Raw genomic sequence first — 22162 nt, forward strand, 5'->3', positions numbered from 1 at the left:
ACTTAGGTACAATGAAGAAGCTAGAATAAAACATTAAAAAAATTTTAAATCCTTTTAACATAGTTATATAAGAATCCTGCCCACTAGATTGTCTACTGTGACTTAACTGAAAAGTTTTCATCATTTCCAGTTTTCATCACGTTCCTTTGTAACTGCCACAGAGTTTAGCACAGTGAATTGCCTATAGTAATTTCATTATAACTATTAGTTGAATAATTCTGAAGTATGTAGTTTTAGGATAGCTCTAATTATGCATTTAAAAGTTTTTAAGTAGGTTGCCAAATCCCAATAGGCAAAATATATTTAGTATGTAAAACTCTGAAAATTCTGAATTTAGTGTTTTGTCCCAGGTGCGATGTAAATAATGTAATGTCAGACTAAATGAATCAAGTGTTTTCACATAAAGTTCTTTCATGGGCTATCTCACTGTCGGAAAAGACAGGACTGTAAGACCAGCTGAAGGCTGAGTCTTGCATTCAGGCCACACTTTGTAAACAGCAAAATGGCCAGCCACCGTGAGACCTAGCTGCATGAACTCAGAGCTTGGAGGATGGATGGAAAAAGCTGGCTTGCTGGCTGCTGCGTAAAATTCCACAAAACAGAGCATTATTATTTGGTAATGGGAAGATAATACTTTAAATCTTATTATTTCTTCTTTACCAAGAAGGAATTTAATGGAACGTGGTGCGGGGAAGAGGGTTGGAGGAGAGGAACTGTAAAACGTGCATTGTGGGCAAAAAGAAACTATGTGCCCTGGACATAAGAATTGATGCTATATTAGCTATGCAAAGAGAACTAAAAAAAATAAGACTTTTTTAAAAATCATAACTGCAATCTGTTTTTCTCCCTAAATTTGAGCTTCAGCATTCTTGTGTACCACTATATTTCAAGTCTGTAGCAGTGTCTGCCTCAAGGGTGAATGAGCAATGAAAAGTTAAATTTGCTTAAAAGCTCTGTACAGACTTCCTGCGGAGCCCACATGCATGGCCACATCCCAATTAAGCAAAGGGCAAACTGCAGGAGATTTCTGTTGACCATGAAGATAGGAGATTTTTAAAAAGAAGGATAGAAAAAATTATCTGATTAGCTAACAGAAAGCAGCAGAAGAAAACTGGCAACCTCAGAATTATGCGTAGTATATGCCATGTTTGCCAGCTCTCCGAGTGTACGAGTGTACGGGCCATATCTGGCTTCAGGCACGGGGATGGTATTGCCATAATATACTCCGGTTTTATAACTTGGAGACTATGGAGTTTCAGCAAACAGAGTACTTCATATGAGGACCGGGTGGTCCGTGGAAAGCAGCACTATTTTTGTAGCTCAGGGTGCGATCTCAGTGATGGGGCTTACAACTCCAGCGAGATTCACGAATGACTTCAGGCCCTGGGAAATCATCCTTGGAGGTCCTGGGGAAACCCTTTACGGGAAGCCGGTGGTGCAGGTGTGGAGAGTTCCAGGGGAAAAGTGCTCTTCTTTTTTTGTTCACAAACTACGTTCTCACCACTGCTCATGATTTCGCTTAAGTGCTTCCAAATTTTATTAAAGAAGTATATCGTTTTAAAAAAATATAAAGAACTAATGGACTAAATAATATATTGAAAAGTCATGATTAAGATCGTTAGATCAGAATTAAAAGTGGAAATTAAATTTAAAACCGAAACAAAAGATAATCAAAGTTAAAAGATAAGTTAAAGATCTAAACTGTTTTAATAGAAGGTGAAATATAACACACAAGCAACAGTAAAACAATTTGGAAATGTAAAGAAAGAGGCTTCAAATTCTCACAGTAAAAGGGTTAAAAAGACAAAAAAATTGATCTTAGAACTAAATCCTAAAAAAGAAAATTTTAACTTGAGATAATTGAATTTAGAAAGAAAATTTTAACTTGAGGTAACTGACTTTAGAATTTACACCAACAAATGTACTAGCGAAGGAAGCAGGTAGAGTTGGAGCTCAGAGGGGTCGGGGCAGGTGGTTAGAGGAGACCAGCGCTCCAAGCACCCCTGCTCCCTCCTGCGCGGGCTGGATTTACCACCAGGCATACAGACGCCCCCTAATGGCTGAGAGAGAGATATACTTTCCTTATTTGCTATGGATAACCTCTCTCACCCGCTGTCTTTTATTTCCCACATCTCTCCTTATTTTCTGGTTAACAGAATGTCATTATATGTAGTAGGATTATTTGTAAGAGTCTGTTTTTCCAGCCATAATAGTAATAAAAGAAGACAACTTATGGGATAATTTCTCAAAGTGAGGTGAAATACTATAATTAAATATGGAAGAAAAAGCCTCATAAAGAAATAAAAAAATAGAGAATTTTAAACTAATCATATGAAAGAAAAGGGAAAACTAACCATATGAAAGAAAAGGGAATATAAAAAACTAATTATATGAAAGAAAAGGGAAACTGGTTCACTTCAACTCTGAAGGAGCTGCAGTTTCGATAAGAACAGATTATTTCCAATAGGGAAAAAATACAACAAAATACTTCAGACACACAGCACATAACAACGAGCCAGTCATTAAAGTTGTTTTTTTTTTTGAGTGAGTGATCATGAAACTCATTCAGACCTTATATTTATTTGATTAACTATCATTCCCTCAGCAAACATGGTTTGGTTAATGTCAAATTCAGTCGCTTATGTCTAAAAGGCAGGAGAGAAAACCTGTGCTTTTTGTCAGATGTTGAGTCCCTTGAAAGTGAGATCTTGCAAAGGGAGGAAGAAAACCAATCTTGATAGCTCGGTGTGCTAGGCGCTATCTCTTCATCACCACATTGAACCCACAAGTTTATAAAGTTAGAAATTATTGTCCCTACTTTACTGATGGGAAACAGAAGCTTAGTAAAGTCCATGCAATTTGGACCTAGTCTATCCACATGTCGTTTGTAAAGCGATTGAAACCGAGCTCTCCCATGGTAGCTGCAGAACAGCATGCTCCCTACTCAGCTCTTCCGAAGGTAAGTATGCACCTGTGAAAGCAGTTTTCAACATTAAATGAAAAATATTGTGAAAGCACTTTACAGCTGTCAAAGCATTATATAAGTAGATGCCGTTATTATTGGTTGTCAATAGTTAATGGAATTATTTAAAACTATTAGGGGGAAATGGTCCAATTCAGGCTTGCATCTTACCTACATTTATAGATTATTCCCCCAATTTCCACTTTTTTGCATTACATCAATTCCACACTATTAGTCTGTGTCTATCGTTTGAAACTTTCCAAAGATATATAGCCTTATTTGTCAATATTTCTCATATACCTTATTCTTACCATGTAATTCATTTTAGCACATTCTTTAGAAAAAAAAAAAGGTAAAGGCCCTGGCTGGCATAGCTCAGTGGATTGAGTGCGGGCTGCGAACCAAAGCATCGCAGGTCCGATTCCCAGTCAGGGCACATGCCTGGGTTGCAGGCCACAGCCCCCAGCAACTGCACATTGATGTTTCTCTCTCTCTCTCTCTCACTTTCTCCCTCCCTTCCCTCTCTAAAAATAAATAGACAAACTCTTTAAAAAAAAGGTAAATTACCTTTTCTTTGCTCTATGTAAATTATACTAACTTTAATTTTAAAAAACGGTGTTTGTTGGTTGGCAAAATAAAAAGCAAATAAGGAAAAGACAGTGAACACAGGTGGATGCCCGTGTCTAGCTGGAGGTTGTGCCGTTTCCCAAGAACAGCTGGGGATCTTTAGGAAGCTGTTACGGAAACCTGACGGTGCTCTGCTGGGGAAGTTGTATGCCCCAAAGCGTATTCTTTGGGGAAAAGTTCCTCCGCCATAGCATAGGTACACTGGTCAGTGAGTTCAGGTATGCTTCACACTGCGTAACCTCTATTGACTTTCAAATGCACATTTTTATATAGTGAGGACTCTGAGAAGTTCGGCAGTAAGCCTGTTTAACTTTGTAACAATTTTTCATGATTCTGTACGTTCCATGGACCACAACTCTGGCCAAGGGAGTAAGGGATGCTGCAAGGGAGTAAGGAAAATCCACCATTTTCTGCCCATAAAATGCCAGTTTGACTCTGCTGGATTTGGATACGACTGTTGGTCAAGTTCTCGCAGGGCTGAGATGATCAAACTAACATATAAACTAGGTTCATGGACCAAATAGTCTAGGGAGAAGTGATGCTCCATGACGATGAATGGGCTTTTTTCATAAAGCTACAGTGTTACAATAGAATTCAAAAACTGCCTAAACCCATCATCCAGAGTCTTCAATTATTATCGTTTTACCATATTTGAATTATCATACTCTCCTTGTAGACAGACAATAGATATAGATTGAATTCTTCCCTAAACCATTTGAGAATAATTTGAACAAGTTGAAGACATCTAGTAATATTCATCAAAATTCACAAATATTTATAATTATTAACTAAAATCCTCAAACGTACACAATTAAGTCTGTAATTTTACTTATGATAACTTATTACAAGGAGATTTTTCAGATATGAAAGTTTTAATTAATAAGAATGTTATTCACATCAGTGTTTATCATACTGACTAGAAATGGCCAGTGTATTCACCAATAAGCATTCAGTTGAGCAAATTGTACAATGCAACTGTGTACTGCTTATAAATGCCATTAACTTCTGTGGCCATTGGGAGAAAGTTCAAAGCTCCTAATATGTCTGTCACTGTTAAATGTATCACTCTCCTCACTACTAGGACTCCTTGGATCCCAATTGATTCCTCTTCAGAGAAAATGATCATGCAAGATACCCTCAACCTCACATGGCCTTGACGAAAGTTGTTTTCATCATGTAAGTCCCTCCAACTCTCCCTGCATTAAGGATGAAATCAGGGGCTGTTGTAAATGGGTGGTTTGCCTCAGGTCCCAGGCACTCCTTCCTGGTGTCCTCGGACAGATAATGTGACCAGATCCAGCACAGCAATGGGCTCTGTCGGGAAGGCCTTTCAATGTAAGAGCAAATGAGCTTGGAATACAATCAGAATCCTACGGATTTTTATTCGATAAAGAGTCAATTGCTCAATTTACATATATTCATGAGGATTCCCAGAAGAATGTCAGCTTTATTCTTAGTCACATCAACTGGAAAACAGATTCCTGTGGCTCCAAAAACGCAAGCTTCCAAAAGCTGTGCGTTGTTTTCTAGCCAGTATGCTTTACCTTCCTTACCAAGAACAATGAACACAAATATAATATTACATAATTTCCAAAGGAAATCACTTCACTTTGACATCTCGGATTCACATGTTCTCAAGAAAAAATAAACATAAAATTTCAGATAGAGAATATTTGGGATTATCATATTTCTTATTTAAATATTTGGATGGAAAATCATAGAATCTGATATAGCAGTTAAGAAATAAAAAAATAAAATTTGACTATAAAATATGGCTTATAAATATTACAGACCTTTCATTATATGGGCAAAATTCTTAGAATCAGGAAGGAAACACTCCAAAACATAATACTTATTTAAAAGACAGTATAGTTTGTGCTGAAGACATTGTTTGTCTGGCAGAAAGGGCTTAAATATGGAATAGAAAAATGCAGCTTATTTAATTGGTTTGACTGGAAACATCAGTACGGAGTCACCTTCTCTCAAGGAATGTATAAGATACCACACAACAATTTAATTTTTTGTTGAGTTTATTAATATTGATCCAAACTTAAGAAATGAGAAAAGGACACAAGACAAGATTTAGCTAAATTATACAAAGAAAACCAAAAAAGTCACAAGATTTTCAATTGATAACAATTTTATTATGGAAAGTTAGTCTCTTATCTAATATAGAAATAAATCTACAATGGCAACTTTGACTCAAATTGAGCCAGTATGCAGCACGTATGACACCCAATGGCAGTCACTGAGACACCACATGGACCTCACACCCTCCTTGGCTGGCTCACCCACACTGTCTGACCTTTGACCTGGAACCTCACAATAGAACCCTCACGACACAGGGTTTGCAGCCAGCTACATTTTCTCCTTAGCCTACAGTCAGTTAGGTACCATTTCCATATTTTCTGTAGCCTCTTTCTTTTCCGGTAGTGACAGATCTCAAGGAAACACTCCTCTGGCCAGTGCTGAGCAGGGAAGGATACTAAAGTTGTCTGAGGTGGGTTTGGATAGTTTGGGAGCAGCAGCAGACTCAGGTAAATGAAGAGGTTGGAATGGGCATTGTCAACAAGGACGGTGGCATGGGACCCACAGGTAATTCACAGGAAAGGACAGAACTGGATGACATCGAAAGGCAGGAGGGACCCTTGTTCCACTTGGGAAGTCACACCCAAAGAATGATAAAGAGGAGGAAAACTGCAATGGCGAGAGAGAACTTTCTTTTACATTTCTAAGATGAAAGTATTTTTAAAAAGGAGTATAGAAGCCAAAGAAAAATTAAAAAGTAAAATAGCAATTATGAGTGTTTAAATAAAATGTAATACAGAGGTAAATAAAGGTTTCTTTTACTTCCACTTGACTTTGTCCAAATTTTTATAGAGGTAACATTACCAGATCAGTTTTGCTTTATTGGTGACTGGTACATTTTATCAGACATTTCTGAAGAAACGAGGAGAACCCATGACATCTCTCAGGTACACTGGGAGAGTGAGGAGGAAAGGAGTATATGAAAGATAAGTCTCCATGATCTTCACACTGACTCCTCAGACCCAAAGTGGTTTGACTTTAATATGAAATGACAGTTTCGGATCACGGAAAACACTGTCGCCAAGGACTGCAGAATTAGGACCACAAGTGTGAGCGGCTCAGCATGCTGCCCAGGACTATGAAGCACACCAGCAGCCTGAGAGAGGAGTTTCTGTTCGGAGCCGAGGAAGGAGAGACACACACCAAAGGTTCTGCTCTATATGGCCTTGCTATGTCTGGAGGTGAGGCTGTCATCCCTTGGATCTGAAAACGAAAGAGCAGACAACATCAACGAGTGCATGATTCAAGAGCAGGGCCGTGGCCAAGCCTGCGCAGCTCTTCCACTTCTGCAGGGATCAGAGTGGTGGGGGATGGAGGGACAGAGGGCTGCTGGAGTTGTCAAACGTCAGGAGAGTCACCGCCTTAAGGGATCCGGGGGAAGTGGAGAAGAGGGCCGGATGCACCTCTGGCACAGAAGAGATACAAAACAGGTTCCGCTGCTTCCTGAAACTCTCATCTCACCCTATTGCCGTTTCACTACAACGTTTGTTTTGGAGTAAGTTTCCCTCTTTAAAGGGAGTGAAATCAGATTTGGGTCAACCCAAGTAATCATTATCAGCTGGATTGGTGGCATTTATGGATCTTTGTCTGTTCCTTCGACTTTACCTGTTGTGGATTCAAGGTAAAATGTGACACCTGGTTTCCCCAAAGATTAGAACAAAGCAGGGCTCACCGACCACTCTGCATTGTCTGTCTTGGAGCACCTCACATTCACCGGCAGGCTGAGGACGAGCTCGTTGAAGGACAGACCTCCCTGCGTAGTCCACTTAAACTTATCCATGGCCTCCATGAAGGAAAGGTTTTTATACTGCTTGGGGCTTTTGATAATGAAAGGCCAGGTCCTGAATTAAAAATAAAAAACACACAATTAGTCAATTCAGAATAAAAGCATTCCATGTGTTCATTCCTTTCCAACATTCTAAAATAGACTTCATTCTTGTTCATTTTACCAGTGTAGATGATCTAGTGCAACGCATTGATGAACTCATCAGCAGTAACTAGAGGAAATGCATACTAAATAAGGAGGAGTCTTTTTAAACAATGAAATTCCTTGTTTTAGTAGAGATGAATATTACTTTTAGACAAATAATTTTGGCTTCCTCAGAGTCAGAAGGCTCCCCTAGACTCTCACAATTCCTTATTTACTTGTTTTGTGTCTAGTTAACAATGTAACTGGTACAAACAGTTGTAAATAGTGTAATAGTGTAATTAAAAATGTGTAGGATCTTTACATGGACAATAACGACACCAAAATTTCAATTCTACACACATTTTTACATTAGAGAAGCCCGACCTCTAGTGGCCGCCCTGTGCTGGCTTGCTTACATGGAGATAAATTAAAAAAATTTGAAAATGAACCAGTGTTTTTAAAATTTTACTGCAGAAAAAAAAGATACTCTTCAGATGACAGGCTTTGCTTCTACTTTGCTGCTCTAAAAACAAACAAACAAATAAAAACCATGTTAAATGTCCAAGGAAGAAAGAACAAATCACAGAATGACAAGACTTGCTTGAAAACATATTCTTCATTAAATACAAGTTTATATTATTGATTCATGAAAAAAAGAAAAGTATAAATGTTGACACACAACACAGAGTTACATGAACTAACGGCGGACCTTCCAGGAGGCTGCCATGGGTGACCAGCCAGTGTCTGGCTCCATGGCGCCCCATGAGGATGTTCCAGGAATTACCAAATAATTCACCTCCCGCTGAGGAATCTACATTTTAATATTTGATCTTCACACCTTCTTCTTTTACATACACAACCTAGTCAGACATATTGATACTATCTTTTTAAGTGCATTAAAAATTCTTTATTAATTTTTTAGAGTTGTAAAGATAAATATGTAATGTCTAAATTAAAATTATGTCCTCCATACTCTAGTAATACAATGAAAAAGCAATTCATAATACATGGTGATGTTTCTATTCTTTAGCCCTAACTTCCTTTTTTTCCTTTCATTAAAGTCAATATATTTTTGTTGAGTTTTAAATGCACTCTATACAGACTTTAAAATTGAATGTCATAAAGAGCATCAGTATCACATTACGTTAAGCATATCCACCAATGACCTAGAATCTATTGCATTTTAAAATTAAACATGCCGTGAAGATTTGTAGAGATAAATATCAGAATCAGTACAAAACAAAAACTTGAAAGGGGACTATTATGTTTACATACAATGTCCTTTTAAACATAATAAAAGCTACATCTAGATTTTATTAAATATAAAACAGTTTTAAATCGAATATTAAAATAAAATTTACTTTTCAAGGTGTCTGGGGGAAAAAACCAACTTCATAACTAGGGAAATACTGCGGGGCGGGCATGGGAAGGACGTGGGGAGAGGAATCATCAGCCTGCAACCACCTCACACACCACACGGTGGCACTAGAATCTCTACCAATGATCTGAGGCGGCCTAAATCCTCTGAATTCTCTGCAGACTTGCTGATAAAAACGAATACTGTTATTATCGTACATTGATAAGCTTTGCCGCTAGAATATATTAGCAACGTAGAGTATTTGACATGAGGCATAAAGACATTTGTTAACTTACTATACATATGTGGAAAGGATGTAAAAAGGGAAAACCCACAGGTTCATATGTTGGGGACAGCATAGCTCGACTGATAACCTGGGGGGCACAGTCACCAGCCTCTCTGGGATGGCAACGTTGTCTCCTGTTCACTGCCTCGCTTCCTCTCCTACTAACTTTGTTTGTGCCCCTACTCTACAATAGCGTTACACCGTCACCTCCGGCCTGTCCTGCACCGCACTTTTACCCTGGATAAAAAGAGGGCAAAACAGAAAGAGGAAAAATCCTGGAAAAGTGAATATTTTTATTGCGAGTATTTTCTCTTCTAACACTAAGCTTTCAGCCAGAAATAAATAACCTTGAAGTAGTACAGTCTTCTGCTATCACTGAGACTGAGAGTTAGAAATATCTGGAATGTTCTAGAAATTAAAAGTTCTACTCCTACACAGCTGGGCAATATGCAAACATCTACCCAAACAAATACTTTGAAAAGGGTATTATTTCTATATTACTGTAGTTGAAAAAAATAAATTACAATAATTTATATTAATGAGTAAGTTTTCTTTGAAATTTTCATCTAATTCACAGGTTAATTTAAAATATATTCAAAAATGAACTAAACTTAAACTATCCAAAGTAATTTGGGGAAAAGAAGAAAATGTCAAGATTTGAGGACTTACACCCTCTCATTTAAGGACAAACTATAAAACTGTAACACTTTAGTGTGGTATTATATTAAGGCTAAACATGAACAACAATGGTACAGAATTCAGAAGCCAGAAATAGGCAACACATGGATAAATGGCTTTCAACAAGCATTCCAGTGTGATTCAATAGGGAAAGGTAGGTTTTCTCCATCATATTGGTTCTTGAACAACTCGATGTCCATGTGAATAACAGCGAACCTCACATTTGTTTCATGCCACACACAGACATTTATTTAAAATGTGTCATCAACCAAGATGTAGAACCTAAAACGATAAACTCCTTAGCTTAAAGAAAAAGGAAAATATCTTCATGTCCTTAGGTAGGCAAATATTCCTTACATAGGATATCAAAAGTACAAAACAAACTATAAATTATAAAATGGATTTCAAAAACTATGGTTAAAAAATGAAAATCAAACCACAGACTGGGAGAAATTACTTGTAAAAATATATCTGACAGAAGGACTTATATCCAAGCATAAAGAACTCTTTAAAAATAGAAAGAACTCCTACAAGTCAATAGTTAGACAAATAACCCAACTAAACAGTGGACAAAAATTTGAACAATTAAATAGGAACATATGTAAATGACCAATAAGCATGTGAAAAGAGGCTCAAGATTGAGTCACAAGGGAAACAGAAAATAAAACCGAAATACAGTATCACACTACATACATACTAAAATAGATCAAATTTAAAATACTGAAAACACAAAACATCGAGAGGAATGTTAAGCCACAGGAGCACTTATACATTCCTGATGAGAATGTACAAAGGCCTACCATTTTGGATACAATTTTGAGAGTCTTACGAAATAAATGTAAACTTAGTATACAATGCAGTGACTTCCCCACCGGGCCTGACCCAGACGCTCAGCAATGAAACGTGTTCAGTGTAACTTGTGTGTTCTGCAGGTCAAGGACAAGTGCCCATTCACCCACAGAGATCTCTGAAGGGGGTGTGGAGGAATGACCCCGCAATGTTATACCCAGCCAAGTTCTGTCCAAATATAAATGCAGAAATTCTCAAATGTAAAGGAACTCTGGGCACAAAACACCTGGAAGTCCTTCTTGATTAAATAAGTTGAGACTAACATCCCAATGAATCAAATCAAAAAACTCAAAAAGGCAGAAATCATATGAAGATTCAGGATTATCACTAAATCTATTTAAAAATTAAAGTTGCATTAAATATTGTTAGCATTAAGTTTCAAAATTAAATGTAAAAATTTAAAATCTTGATAATACAAAAATTATAATATAAATAAATATTTGGAGGTACAGAAAAGGGGGGATGGATATGGTGCGAAAGTATGGATGTCCTCCTCATCTTTTAATGACCTAAAATTGAAACTTGTAGTTCAGGGGAGGGGAGAGAAGGAAAAGGAAAACAATAACTAAACAAAAAAAACACAAGAAAACAATTACCCCAAATCCCAAATTTTAAAAAGAAAAAATAAAAACAAAAAGACCAAGAAAAGACCCCACCATGTAGTTTTTAAAAAGTGAGTGTAACATCTTAATGTTTTTTACAATATATTTTCTTAACATTTGTGATCCCTTTTATTAATTACTGTCTCTTGTCGTTAAAAACAACAGCAACATTTATTTGATGTTCAATAACTCTTCAGTTTTAGTTGTTCCTTTTCCTTCTGATAAATTAAAGCAAAATTAAATTTTAATGTTTTTGTTTAAAAGAGTGAACAAGTTATAATCTTTATAACATAATCTATTCATCTTTATATTAATACCTACATAGGAAGATGTCTGTAATTGCTTTCAATTAATGTTATTAGTATTTTTTCTAACAGAATTTGAGGTGATAGTTTTTATCCTTTGTAAAACATTTTTCTGCATTACCTAAGCTATAATAAACATTTGTGATTTTTACACATTATAAACATAAAGTGATTTTTCATGTAAGTAAAAGAAAGAAAACCCTCTCCTGATTCTTTCTAGAAATAGAACAAAAAAACACAAGAACTTTTCCATCACATACACCTTCCTGGAGCTGCATTGAGCGATGTTTCAGAGAACAGAGAATTGATAAAAACTCACTATCTGTTCTGTCATCTAATTTTTGTGAGTTTTTGCTCTTCCTCAAGCCTCGCCAGCTCTGTGGGAGGCATCCCCAGAACAGAGAGGTGCTAAAACAGGATGTAGTTGTCTCTGTTTTCAACCAAGCCATCCTCTAATCTCAAGGTTGCTATGAAATGTTTAAAATGAAATGGGCCACCTACCGAATTATTATATTTAAAAGCACAAAATAGGAGATTTGGGGTTATAGGTAGATGACATTCCTTTTCAGTGTTGAATCCTGAAGCCAAATTAGCAATTTTATTTTGAGCAAAAACAGAAAAAGCCCCCAAACCATTTTCCTTTTTCTGGTCTTTTAACCAGAACCTTGTGAGTTTGCCCTTCAAAAATATTTGTGTCGCTGTGCTGATGAACTGGACTCGAAAGTCTGATTTAAAGTCCAAACATGTATTTTGTAACAGAGGCTCTTTTCACTCATAAGAATAAATACATCTAACCTGTAGTTCGATGATTTTATGTGGGCAGTCACATCTCACACTGGCCTTGCTCTGGGAAGCACTTCTCCTGCCCTTCTCAGCGATGAAAACCCAACTGCGGGATTGCCCGGGGAGGCCAGAGGCAAGGACACTGGCAGAACTCGCGGGGACATGGAAACGGAGCTTCCCGAGGCTTTACACAATAGGAACCAAAAGAAACTAATTCGACCATAGAACATTCAGAAAGAGAACGTGTTTTGAATCACCATCTGGTAAACACACAGCCTTGAAAGTCCATTTGTTTCAACATTCTTTCAAATTAACCGTTGATTAGGAAAAAGTTCTAGTCAATATATGAGAAATGTTCTAAAGGAATAAAAGACTACTTCAATGTCTGTAGGAGGCAATATGATATCAATATTTTAAAAACAAGACTATGTTCTAGTGTTTTTAGAATGGCATTTTATGTGCTGTTCTGGTTTTTATTACCATTTTATTTAAAATGTAATCATTTATTTTTAATAAAAGACATATATATTTATATCTAAGTAAAATCAGAGACCCCAATGCAGAAGCCACCGCAGCTCTGCCATTTACTGTGAACTCCAGAACACTGAGCAGTTTTATAGCCTCTCGGCCTCCGTTTCCTCCTCTATAAAACTAGCATTGCAAGTCCTGCTCCGCCTGTTAGAATTGTGTGTAAATAACTTACACGCAATCATGCATTTGAAAATACTTCATAAACTAATTTATATAAGCATTTTGTTGTTTGTATTTTGATGGATTCAGCCGTCTGTTCTGAATGGTGGTCACTGGGTTGTCTTCATAGGGACTCAGTGTAACACATTCATGAACCATAAGTTTAATTTAAAAAGGGTGTTTTAGTTCACATTTCATAATCCCTATACTATTTAGAAACAAAAAGTAGACCATAATTATATTCTCCATCAGCATTTGAATTTTACCACATCCTCATTGGGTTTTTTACCTTCTCCTTAAATATAACCCCTCGAAAATCTATGTGTAACTTTTGCCTAATTATATCAGTCTCTTTCATTCTGAAAACTCCTAATCATTAGAAAACCCTTCCTTATATTAAAACAAAATCTACCCTTCAAAATTTCCACTAGGCACCCTAATTCTTCTCTGTTTTTTCTACAACAACCTTAATATATCCACAACAGAATTTTCAATATCTCCTTCAAACAGTTTTCCACACACCATCACGCCACTCACATGACGTCACTTTTCCTTCAGTTTTCCCTTCTTTGACTGGCTCCCTGAGATGCAAGCAATCAACAAGTCCAATGAACACTCCCTTCGAAAGGTAACCCAATGTAACCATTTCTCAGTGACTCTACTGCCACCACGTGGTCCAGGGCACCTCACCTCTGCCCTGGACAATCACAATAGTCTCCTGGTTGACACTATTCTCTCCAGTCTTCCCCTCCTAGAGTCTCTTCTCAACACAATCACCAAACTGACTTCCTTTAGTACACTATAGTGTCTTCCCTTTGCACTTAAAACCCTACATCCTTATGTAGCTTAAGTCCTACATGATGTGTCCCGCTTGCCGTCAGACCGCTCACTCACTCCCTACCACATTCCTCTGCTCCAGCCAAACTCTCCTTCGTGTTGGCCTCTGAACATGCTAGCTTCTACCCACCATCGGGTCATTATACCGACTCTCCTCTCTGTGTAGGGTATCCTTGAATATCTTCGCACGGCTGGCTTCCCACCACTTAGAGCTCTGCTCAAATATCACCTCCAGCCATGGACTGAATGTCCCCAAATTTCATAGGCTAAAATCTTGTCACCCAAGGTGACATTATTAGAAGATGGAGCCTTTGGAAGTAAGTCTATGCCCTCATTTATGGGATTCATGCCCTTATACAAGCAGCTTGAGAAAGCTCCCTTGCCCTGTCTGCCATGCAAGGTTACTGTGAGAAAAATGACCATCCATGAGGAGGTGGGGCTTCCCCAGACACTAAATCTGCCCACGCTTTGATCTTGGACTTTGCAGATGCCTGAACTGTGAGAAATCAGGTTTGAGAGTTGCTAAGCCACCCCATTTATGGTCTTCAGGACACAGTGGCCAGGCTAAGACTCCTCCCCGGAAAGGCTTTCACCACCAACTGACAACAGCTACACTCATCTTTTACTGTGTTGATTATTTTCACAACATCTAATATCTGAACTTTTATATTTGTATTGTTTATTTGTTTAGTTTCTCTCCCCCACTTGAGAATATAATTGTAACTTGGCAGGAATAATGACCTAGTTTATTGTTTTGTCTTAAGTAGTTCTTATGACGTGCAATTGTGCAGAAAGAGTTAACATAGCCCGCCTGAGACTGCTGTTTTTAGAAATGCCTGCTTGGATGTTTGACATTTGGCTGGCATCAGGGACTTTGAATAGCAACCAATTTGCTATATTACTACACAATTTTCTGTAAATGATAAGAGCAACTCGTTGTGCCTAGACTGTGCAACAGTATAATTTCTCCTGAATGCCCATTTTCCTCCTGGGAGTCTGGAATGTAAGAATTTTCTAAGCAGAGGGCACCTATGTGACCAGCCCCCAATAAAAACTCTGGGCACTGAGTCTCTAATGAGCTTCTCAATTCCCCACACTTCATACATGTTGTCACAATTTGATGCTGGCTGAATGAAACACATTCTGTGTGACTCCACTGGGGCGGGTTTCTTGGAAGTTCGCATCTGTTTTTCTGTTGACTTTGCCCCATATGTGTTTTTCCTTTTGTTCATTTTTCTTTGTGTTTCCTTACTGTAATTAATATGAGCCATGAGTACAACTATATGCTGAACCCTTAGGTCCTCCTAGAAAAATCTCTGGACCTGGGAGCAGCCTTGCAGACCTGGACAAAGCAACCAAGAAGCTCACCTGGTTTCCCCAGCTGAAAATAACCAAATGGAACAGCCCATGAAGAAATATGGTGATAAATTCAATATGAAATTAACACCCATCCTTTTCAGAAGTATATTACCCCTACCATGAAATTCACTTATCACTTACGTGACTGGCCTGTAGATCTCCTTAACACCAATGAACTTAAGTTGTTCCATAATGTCTGGAATACTTGCACATCGAGTAAGATTGATTCTTGGGTAATAAAGAAGGTATGAGAGACACATTTCACTCCTGGTGCTTAGTCCTCCCTGGAAATGGAGATGTTTTGTTTAGAAAAGCATGTTCTGCTAACTGAAGCATTTATCGCATGTAAGCCACCAGGGTCATACAGTTCCTTCCAGTGTTAAAATGCAATAAATCTTAAAACTCAAACATAATATCAATGACAATTTAGTTTGTTAAAAGGTAGTAACACATTTAAAATTCATAGAATGATTTCTGTCACTTTAAAAGTGGCCTTTCTTAAATGACCTCATAATCTTCTTACATCCCTGTTTAAATTAGGTTAAATTCTCACCACAGTGAACATTTCAGAGGATTATGAGGGTATTTGGTTAACACAATATCAGTGAGGCACTGGAAAAAGTATTCACCCAGCAGCACTGAATTTTCTGTAATCTTGTTGACATCTGTGTCAATATCAGCAGCTGTGTACCACAGGGAGATGGATTTCACATTTTGAATCTAGGTAGTAAATTATCTATTAAATTAAAAGAAAAAAACTCCAAAGATCTTCAGAAGAAGAGAATCTAGAATTGATACAGCATATTATCTACCCTGTCTAATTTTTCAACTAAAAGTTATTAAACATGAAAAGAAAGAGAAAGCTATGATTTGTATTCAGAGGGAAAAATGGTTAATCAGTAGAAACGAATTGTGAAAGAATACAGTCACTGGACTTAGCAAAAACTTAAAAGCAGATATAAGCATATTTAAGGAATTAAAAAGACATTCAAGTAACTAAAGGCAAATATGTTGAAAATGAGTGAAAAAACAGGGGGTGACATCAGAGGAGGGAAAACAAAAAAGAACCAAATAAAATGCTACAGTTGAAAGATACTATGATTCAATTAAAAATTCACAGGATGAGCTCAACAGCAAATATGAGATGGAAGAGGAAAGAATCAGTGAATTTGAAGGTAGGTCAATAGAAATTATCCAATTTAAAGAACAGGAAGACTGAAGCATGTATAAATTTCCCAGAGATCAGTAGGACCATTGTAAGTGTTTCAACACATATGAAACTAGGGTTCCAGAATAAGAAAAAAGAAAGGGTTAAAAAAATTAAAAGATAATGGCTCAAATCTTCCCATTTTTAGTAAAAAACATTAACTTATAACCCTCAGAAGCTCAACAAATGCCAAAGATAAATATCACGAGAGCCATACCTCGACACATCATAGTTCATATTGCTGAGAGTCAAAGAAAAAAGAAAACCTTGAAAGAGCAAGAGAAAAATGACACAGCACATGTAGGTGAACAATAATACAATTGGCAGCTGACATTTCATACTGAATGATGGAAGCAACAAGAACCTGTTGAAATTACACATTCAACTGCTACAGGGAAAAATAATCAATAATTATGCATTCAGCATATTATTTATCCTTCAAAAATGAAGGTGAACAATTTAATAATATTGTTCATGATTATAAATTTATGTAGTGGCTAATATGCAATGACTACACATTACAAAAACATAATGCCTTACCCTAGATGAACAAGGCAGGACTGAGCAAAGGGAGAAGCTATTCTATGAATAAGGCTGCATCTGAGGCTTCTGTAAATACTACATTTATCCTTGAGCTGAGGTAGCTACTCAGAGTTTTACCAAACTGTAGGAAGGAGCTGGGCCTTTGAAATCTCACAACCACCAGTCATTAGCTGCTGGCTGCCCCACTAGAGAAAGTGTAACTTTAAATGAGTCATTCCCTGGCACCAAAGTCAATGCCTAGTGAGGGGTACAGTTGGAGCTGAGGTTTAGTTGTCTTGGATCTGAAAAGGGAGAATATTGAGGCAGAACACCAAAATACACACTAAAATAATAATTTATTATATATTTAGTAAAATACTTCATGCAAACAAAATTATATGTGAGGCATGAGAAAAATGATGTCAACACCAGTGTTCAGACTACCTTCTGTGTGCTTCTCCTCAATTCTCCTCCTCCCTATCCAAAACAAAGATGATGCTGATCTCAATATCTTGTTAATCTTTCTATTGCTTTTCATTACACTGTACACTTAGTTCACTGATGTAGGTATCCTTAATACATGTCTAATTTTGTATGTTCTCGAACTTCAGATACATGATATCACAACCACATAGAGTCAGTTGCAAATTTGCCTTTTTCAATCAACATTATGATCTTCAGATACATTAGTTAATATATGAATGGCTTTAGGTCATTAATTTTCATAACTATATATTATTTATATAATATACAGATATATCATAATATGTTTTTTGTTGTTATTGTTTTCCTTCAGATAAATAATTGAGCTGTTCCCAGGGTTTTGCTCCTGGGTTGTTACATGTTACTATAAATATTTTATATATTCCTCTCCTGGAACATTTCCTGCAAAAGTAACCTCAAGGTTAAATCCACAGAGGAATGGAAGTAGGAAGAGCATATATCAATCTCCAACTTTACTTGAGAATGCCATGTTTTTCCCTCAAAGTGGTTTTATACATTTATATTCAACAACATATGAGGTGTCTAGTTTCAATACACTGGAATTACAATTTTAAATATTGCCAAACTGCTAGGTATACAATATCTCATTCTGGTTTACATTTGCCTGACTCTGGTTTCAAATAAAACAAGGATCCTTTCATATGTTTATTATCTGTTTGGACTTTTATTTCTATGAAATGTTTTTATCTTTTGTTTCTATTGTATGTTTGTCTTATGTTACTGAATAATAACATTTCTTTTAAATGCTGAATAGTAATGCTGTTTTAATCTATGTATCGCAAATATTTTTTCTAGTTTTAAACTTTTCACTTACTTAACCATTTTTGTAACCAAAAGCTTTAATGTAGTAAAATTCATCAGTCTTTTAATTCATTGTTTGTGCTTTTATGTTTTGTTAAAGAATTCTTACCTACCCTAAAGTCATAAAGAGAGATTCGTATATTTTTTCCTAAAGGTTTAAAATTTTTCCTCTTCACATTTAAATATTTAACCTATCTGGAATTGATTTTCTGTATATCATGCAAGATAAAGAATAATTTTACTTTTGTCACTTGGATAGCCAACTGTGTCAGTATTTTTTAATGAAAAATCCATCCTTTTTTACTGATCTGAGTGACATGTATATCCTAAACCAAGTTTCCATATAAAGGATTTGTAGGTCTGTTTCCACGACACGACCCCTACTCTGCTTCACTGTTCTAACTCTGGACCCAAACACACTATTGATCACCATAATTTTAAAATAAGCCTCTATCTCCAGTGGTTTGTTTCTCATCTTGTTCTTTTTAGTAGTGTCCTCACTATTATTAACACTTTGCTATTCTATGTAGATTTTAGAATTAACTTTCTCCATGTAAAAGCTAAAACTGTTCAAGTTTTAAAAAATTACTACATAGGAGAATATCTTTGTAGCTATGTCTAGGTGAGGATTTCTTAATAACAGAGTCCCCAATCATGAAACCTCTCTGAATTTTCACTGAAATTATATAAAATGTATAGGTCAATTTAAATAGAAGAATTATTTTTATTTTACTGAGCTTTTCTACCCATGAACATAGTATCTGTTAATTTCTTTAACACATTTCTTTAATGTCTTGCTATGCATATTTACAATTTTTCCCACAGAGATCAAACACAGCTAATGTTAGATTTTATTTCTATAGAACTTAGAGCTTTTAATTGTATCTTCTTGAGATACTTTCTTAAATACTAAAATACAATTAATTTTAGATATGACCAATTTTGAGAAGACTTTTCATGTAGAAAATTACATATCTGTGAACAATGTGTTTTGTCTCTTTGCCTCTGCCTTTCTGACCTTATGTCTCATTTTTTTCTTTTCCAGTACAACATTGAATGGAAATAGTGACAATAAATATCCCTGTCTTCCTGATTTTCAAGAAGTACTTCTAGCCCTTCATTTAGTTTTGTATTTGCTATAGATTTTTCATGGCCAATTTTTATTTTGTGAAGAAAATTCTCTCTTATTTCTGGTTTGCTAAGTGCTCTTTTTTCCCCCACGACTGACCTACATTTTCATGAATGATTTTTTCTTCCTCATTTGAGGTTAACATACAACTTTTTCCTTCAGTCTCTTAAAGGAAACTTCAAGAATGGCATTAATGTATTTTCTAATTTAAGCCAGTTTGATATTTCTTAGTGAAACCCAAATTGGTCCTAACATTACATTTTTATATAATGCATTTTTATGTAATACATTTTTATATAATGCAGGATTTGACAACACTTTTGTCAATGATATTTCCATCAGGTGCATATTGTTGACTGCTCTCAAACTGCCATTCTCAAGTTTCTATTTAAGATTGTGCTAACCTCATAAAATGAGTTGGTGGGAGATGAGTTCCCTGGAAGAGATAAGCAAGTCATGAATGATCTAATTCTTGAATATTAGGAAGAACTCCCCAGTAAACCTTTTGGGATGAAATTTCCCTTTGGGGCAGAAACACTAAGATCATATAATTCATTCTTCCTTTTGAAGTCTTGATTCATCTAAATCCAGACTCATGTACATGGTCATTAGTAACCACAGGTCTTTTATTAATAATAGTGTGTGAGGAAAAACTAAAAGACTAAGGATAGCTTTTCATGAAAGTGTCAATAAATTCCAATGCAAATGTTACCATAGTATCATTAGTCAATCTGATAGAATGTTAAAACAGGTCTGATTTCACTTTTATAATGTTTCATGTTTACAACATTCAGGAATTTTGCTTCCCAATGGGAATGTTTTTTACCCTTTTATTTAAAAATCAAAGTTTACTCCTCCTTTTCTTCAAACAAAATTTAATAATAAAAATTTTCTTACCCAAGTCATCAGGTCTCTATCTTCTGTGTTGTAGCGACACTCAGTAATTAGACTATCTCCCTAAAACATAAAAAAATATGAGCTTTCAGATTGGAATTTTATGCTGCCCCATGTCTCTAATACATTTGTAGGCCAACAGTTTAATTTGCTATATGAAGGGACACATTAAGTAATTTGATTCAGGAGAAGACCCTTCATCTATTAAATTCTAGAATAACAGCAAGCAAGCAAACAAGCAAGGCTCTCTGGGCTCGGGCCAGACGCCACCATGTGCGAGCTGCATGACCCTCAGTAAGGAAATGACTCATCAGGGCACAGTATGTTCACACACAAAATAATGATAAAAATAGCGCTTATTTTGCACAGCTGTCATGAGGGGATTAAATGACAAAACACACATTTAATCCTTAGTAGAGATTAAACACTTCATAAATGTTAGCCATAGATACTAGGTATTGTGATTATCTCTTCATTTACATCATTTTCTTTAGAGGTCTTTAGTCATGTCTTTATTTCCTTACAACAGAATTGTGATGTAAATTAATAGTAATGTATTTTTCCAGTGTTTTCCAATTGTTTGGACAATTCAGCACACATAGGAAATAATACTATTTTAGGCTGCCCACTCAGGTAAGTGGGTGGGCTATTTATGGATCAGACACAGGTAACTCTGGGTGCTAGCCCTCAGATTCATTCTCCTCGCCCTGCCAGTCAGAGGGACCAGGGATCAGTATCTCAACACACTTATATGCTGCTCACAGCCGACCAGTTGGGAAGCTCTGAGGCAACACAGTAAACTGGTTGGAAAGCCCGGAGACAAGATCAGGCAAAAAAGAAAGCGTGAAGAATCTTGACTACATCTGTGTTTCTCACACTTCATCTTTCTATTCCCAGGGTGTATCAAAGAATTTCTGCACATAGAAAAAATATAGCTATTGCTCTCATTTCAAAAATAGTATGTAAGAATTGAACTTTAAAGAATAAAATAGGATAAAAATTTGGAAAAAAAATGAAGCGTCGCCAAAAAGAACAACTTTTTAAAACCTTCATTATTGTAAGGCATATGATTCTCTTCTTGTCCTTCTGCCATGGCCCCAAGTGTTGGTGCAAGGAGGTTACAGAGCACAGGATAATTAGCCATGTCTGAACACCACTGCCAAACAAGAGAGTTACCTTTGTAGTCGTGTTTACTGAAATGAAACTTCTAAAAAATATATCCTATGGAATAAGGAAAGCTCTGATGCACCATTACCAGAATTGAACCTAAAGATTTCAACTGGGGAGTCAAGTAAGAGAAGAGTAATATTAACACTTGGAATCCAATTTTTATTTCCTTTTAAAATCAATAACTTGAAGTGCCCCTGGGAATAGCAAGAAAAATAAGTTTTGACTTTGGAAAACAGAGCAAACACATTCCATCTGCTCTGTGCATCGCCCATTGTGGTGGTTTAAAAATAAGGATACCGTGAAGCTTTCATTTCACCAGTAGAAACCTTGCTAATTCTCAGCAGATATATGTCTCGTGACTTTTATAACATTCATTGAGAAAGAACAAAACATTCATACTGGTAAGATTGTTTGTTCTTCTTTTAGATACTGAAACTCCTGGAAATTGAAGTCAAAATTGTCATCATAAGCAAGTAATCTCAGTTCCTCCCCTTTGCGAATATGACGCAGCCTGATGCCTCTGCCGGCCAGGTGAGCGTGGAGAAGAACAGCAAACACGTGGACTCCGCTGGGCTTTTCGGCTTCCAGAGCCTAGGGGTTCGG

At 36.5% G+C, this 22162-nt stretch overlaps 1 protein-coding gene across 1 annotated transcript in view; it reads right to left on the minus strand.

Annotated features, from left to right (window-relative positions):
• Positions 1-5711: 5711 nt before the first annotated feature.
• The window catches only part of MOXD1 (monooxygenase DBH like 1), a 73392-nt gene continuing 56941 nt past the window's right edge, over positions 5712-22162 (minus strand). Inside the window, exons 8-12 of the mRNA XM_028509330.2 lie at positions 21959-22150; positions 20393-20452; positions 15474-15616; positions 7350-7518; positions 5712-6880 (exon numbers count right to left, since the gene is read on the minus strand). Coding sequence (XP_028365131.1) covers positions 6713-6880; positions 7350-7518; positions 15474-15616; positions 20393-20452; positions 21959-22150 — 732 coding nt within the window. The 3' untranslated portion in view covers positions 5712-6712. The remainder of the gene's footprint in view (positions 6881-7349; positions 7519-15473; positions 15617-20392; positions 20453-21958; positions 22151-22162) is intronic.

The sequence above is a fragment of the Phyllostomus discolor genome, chromosome 4, assembly GCF_004126475.2.
Source record: "Phyllostomus discolor isolate MPI-MPIP mPhyDis1 chromosome 4, mPhyDis1.pri.v3, whole genome shotgun sequence".
In the NCBI taxonomy this organism is placed as follows: domain Eukaryota; kingdom Metazoa; phylum Chordata; class Mammalia; order Chiroptera; family Phyllostomidae; genus Phyllostomus; species Phyllostomus discolor.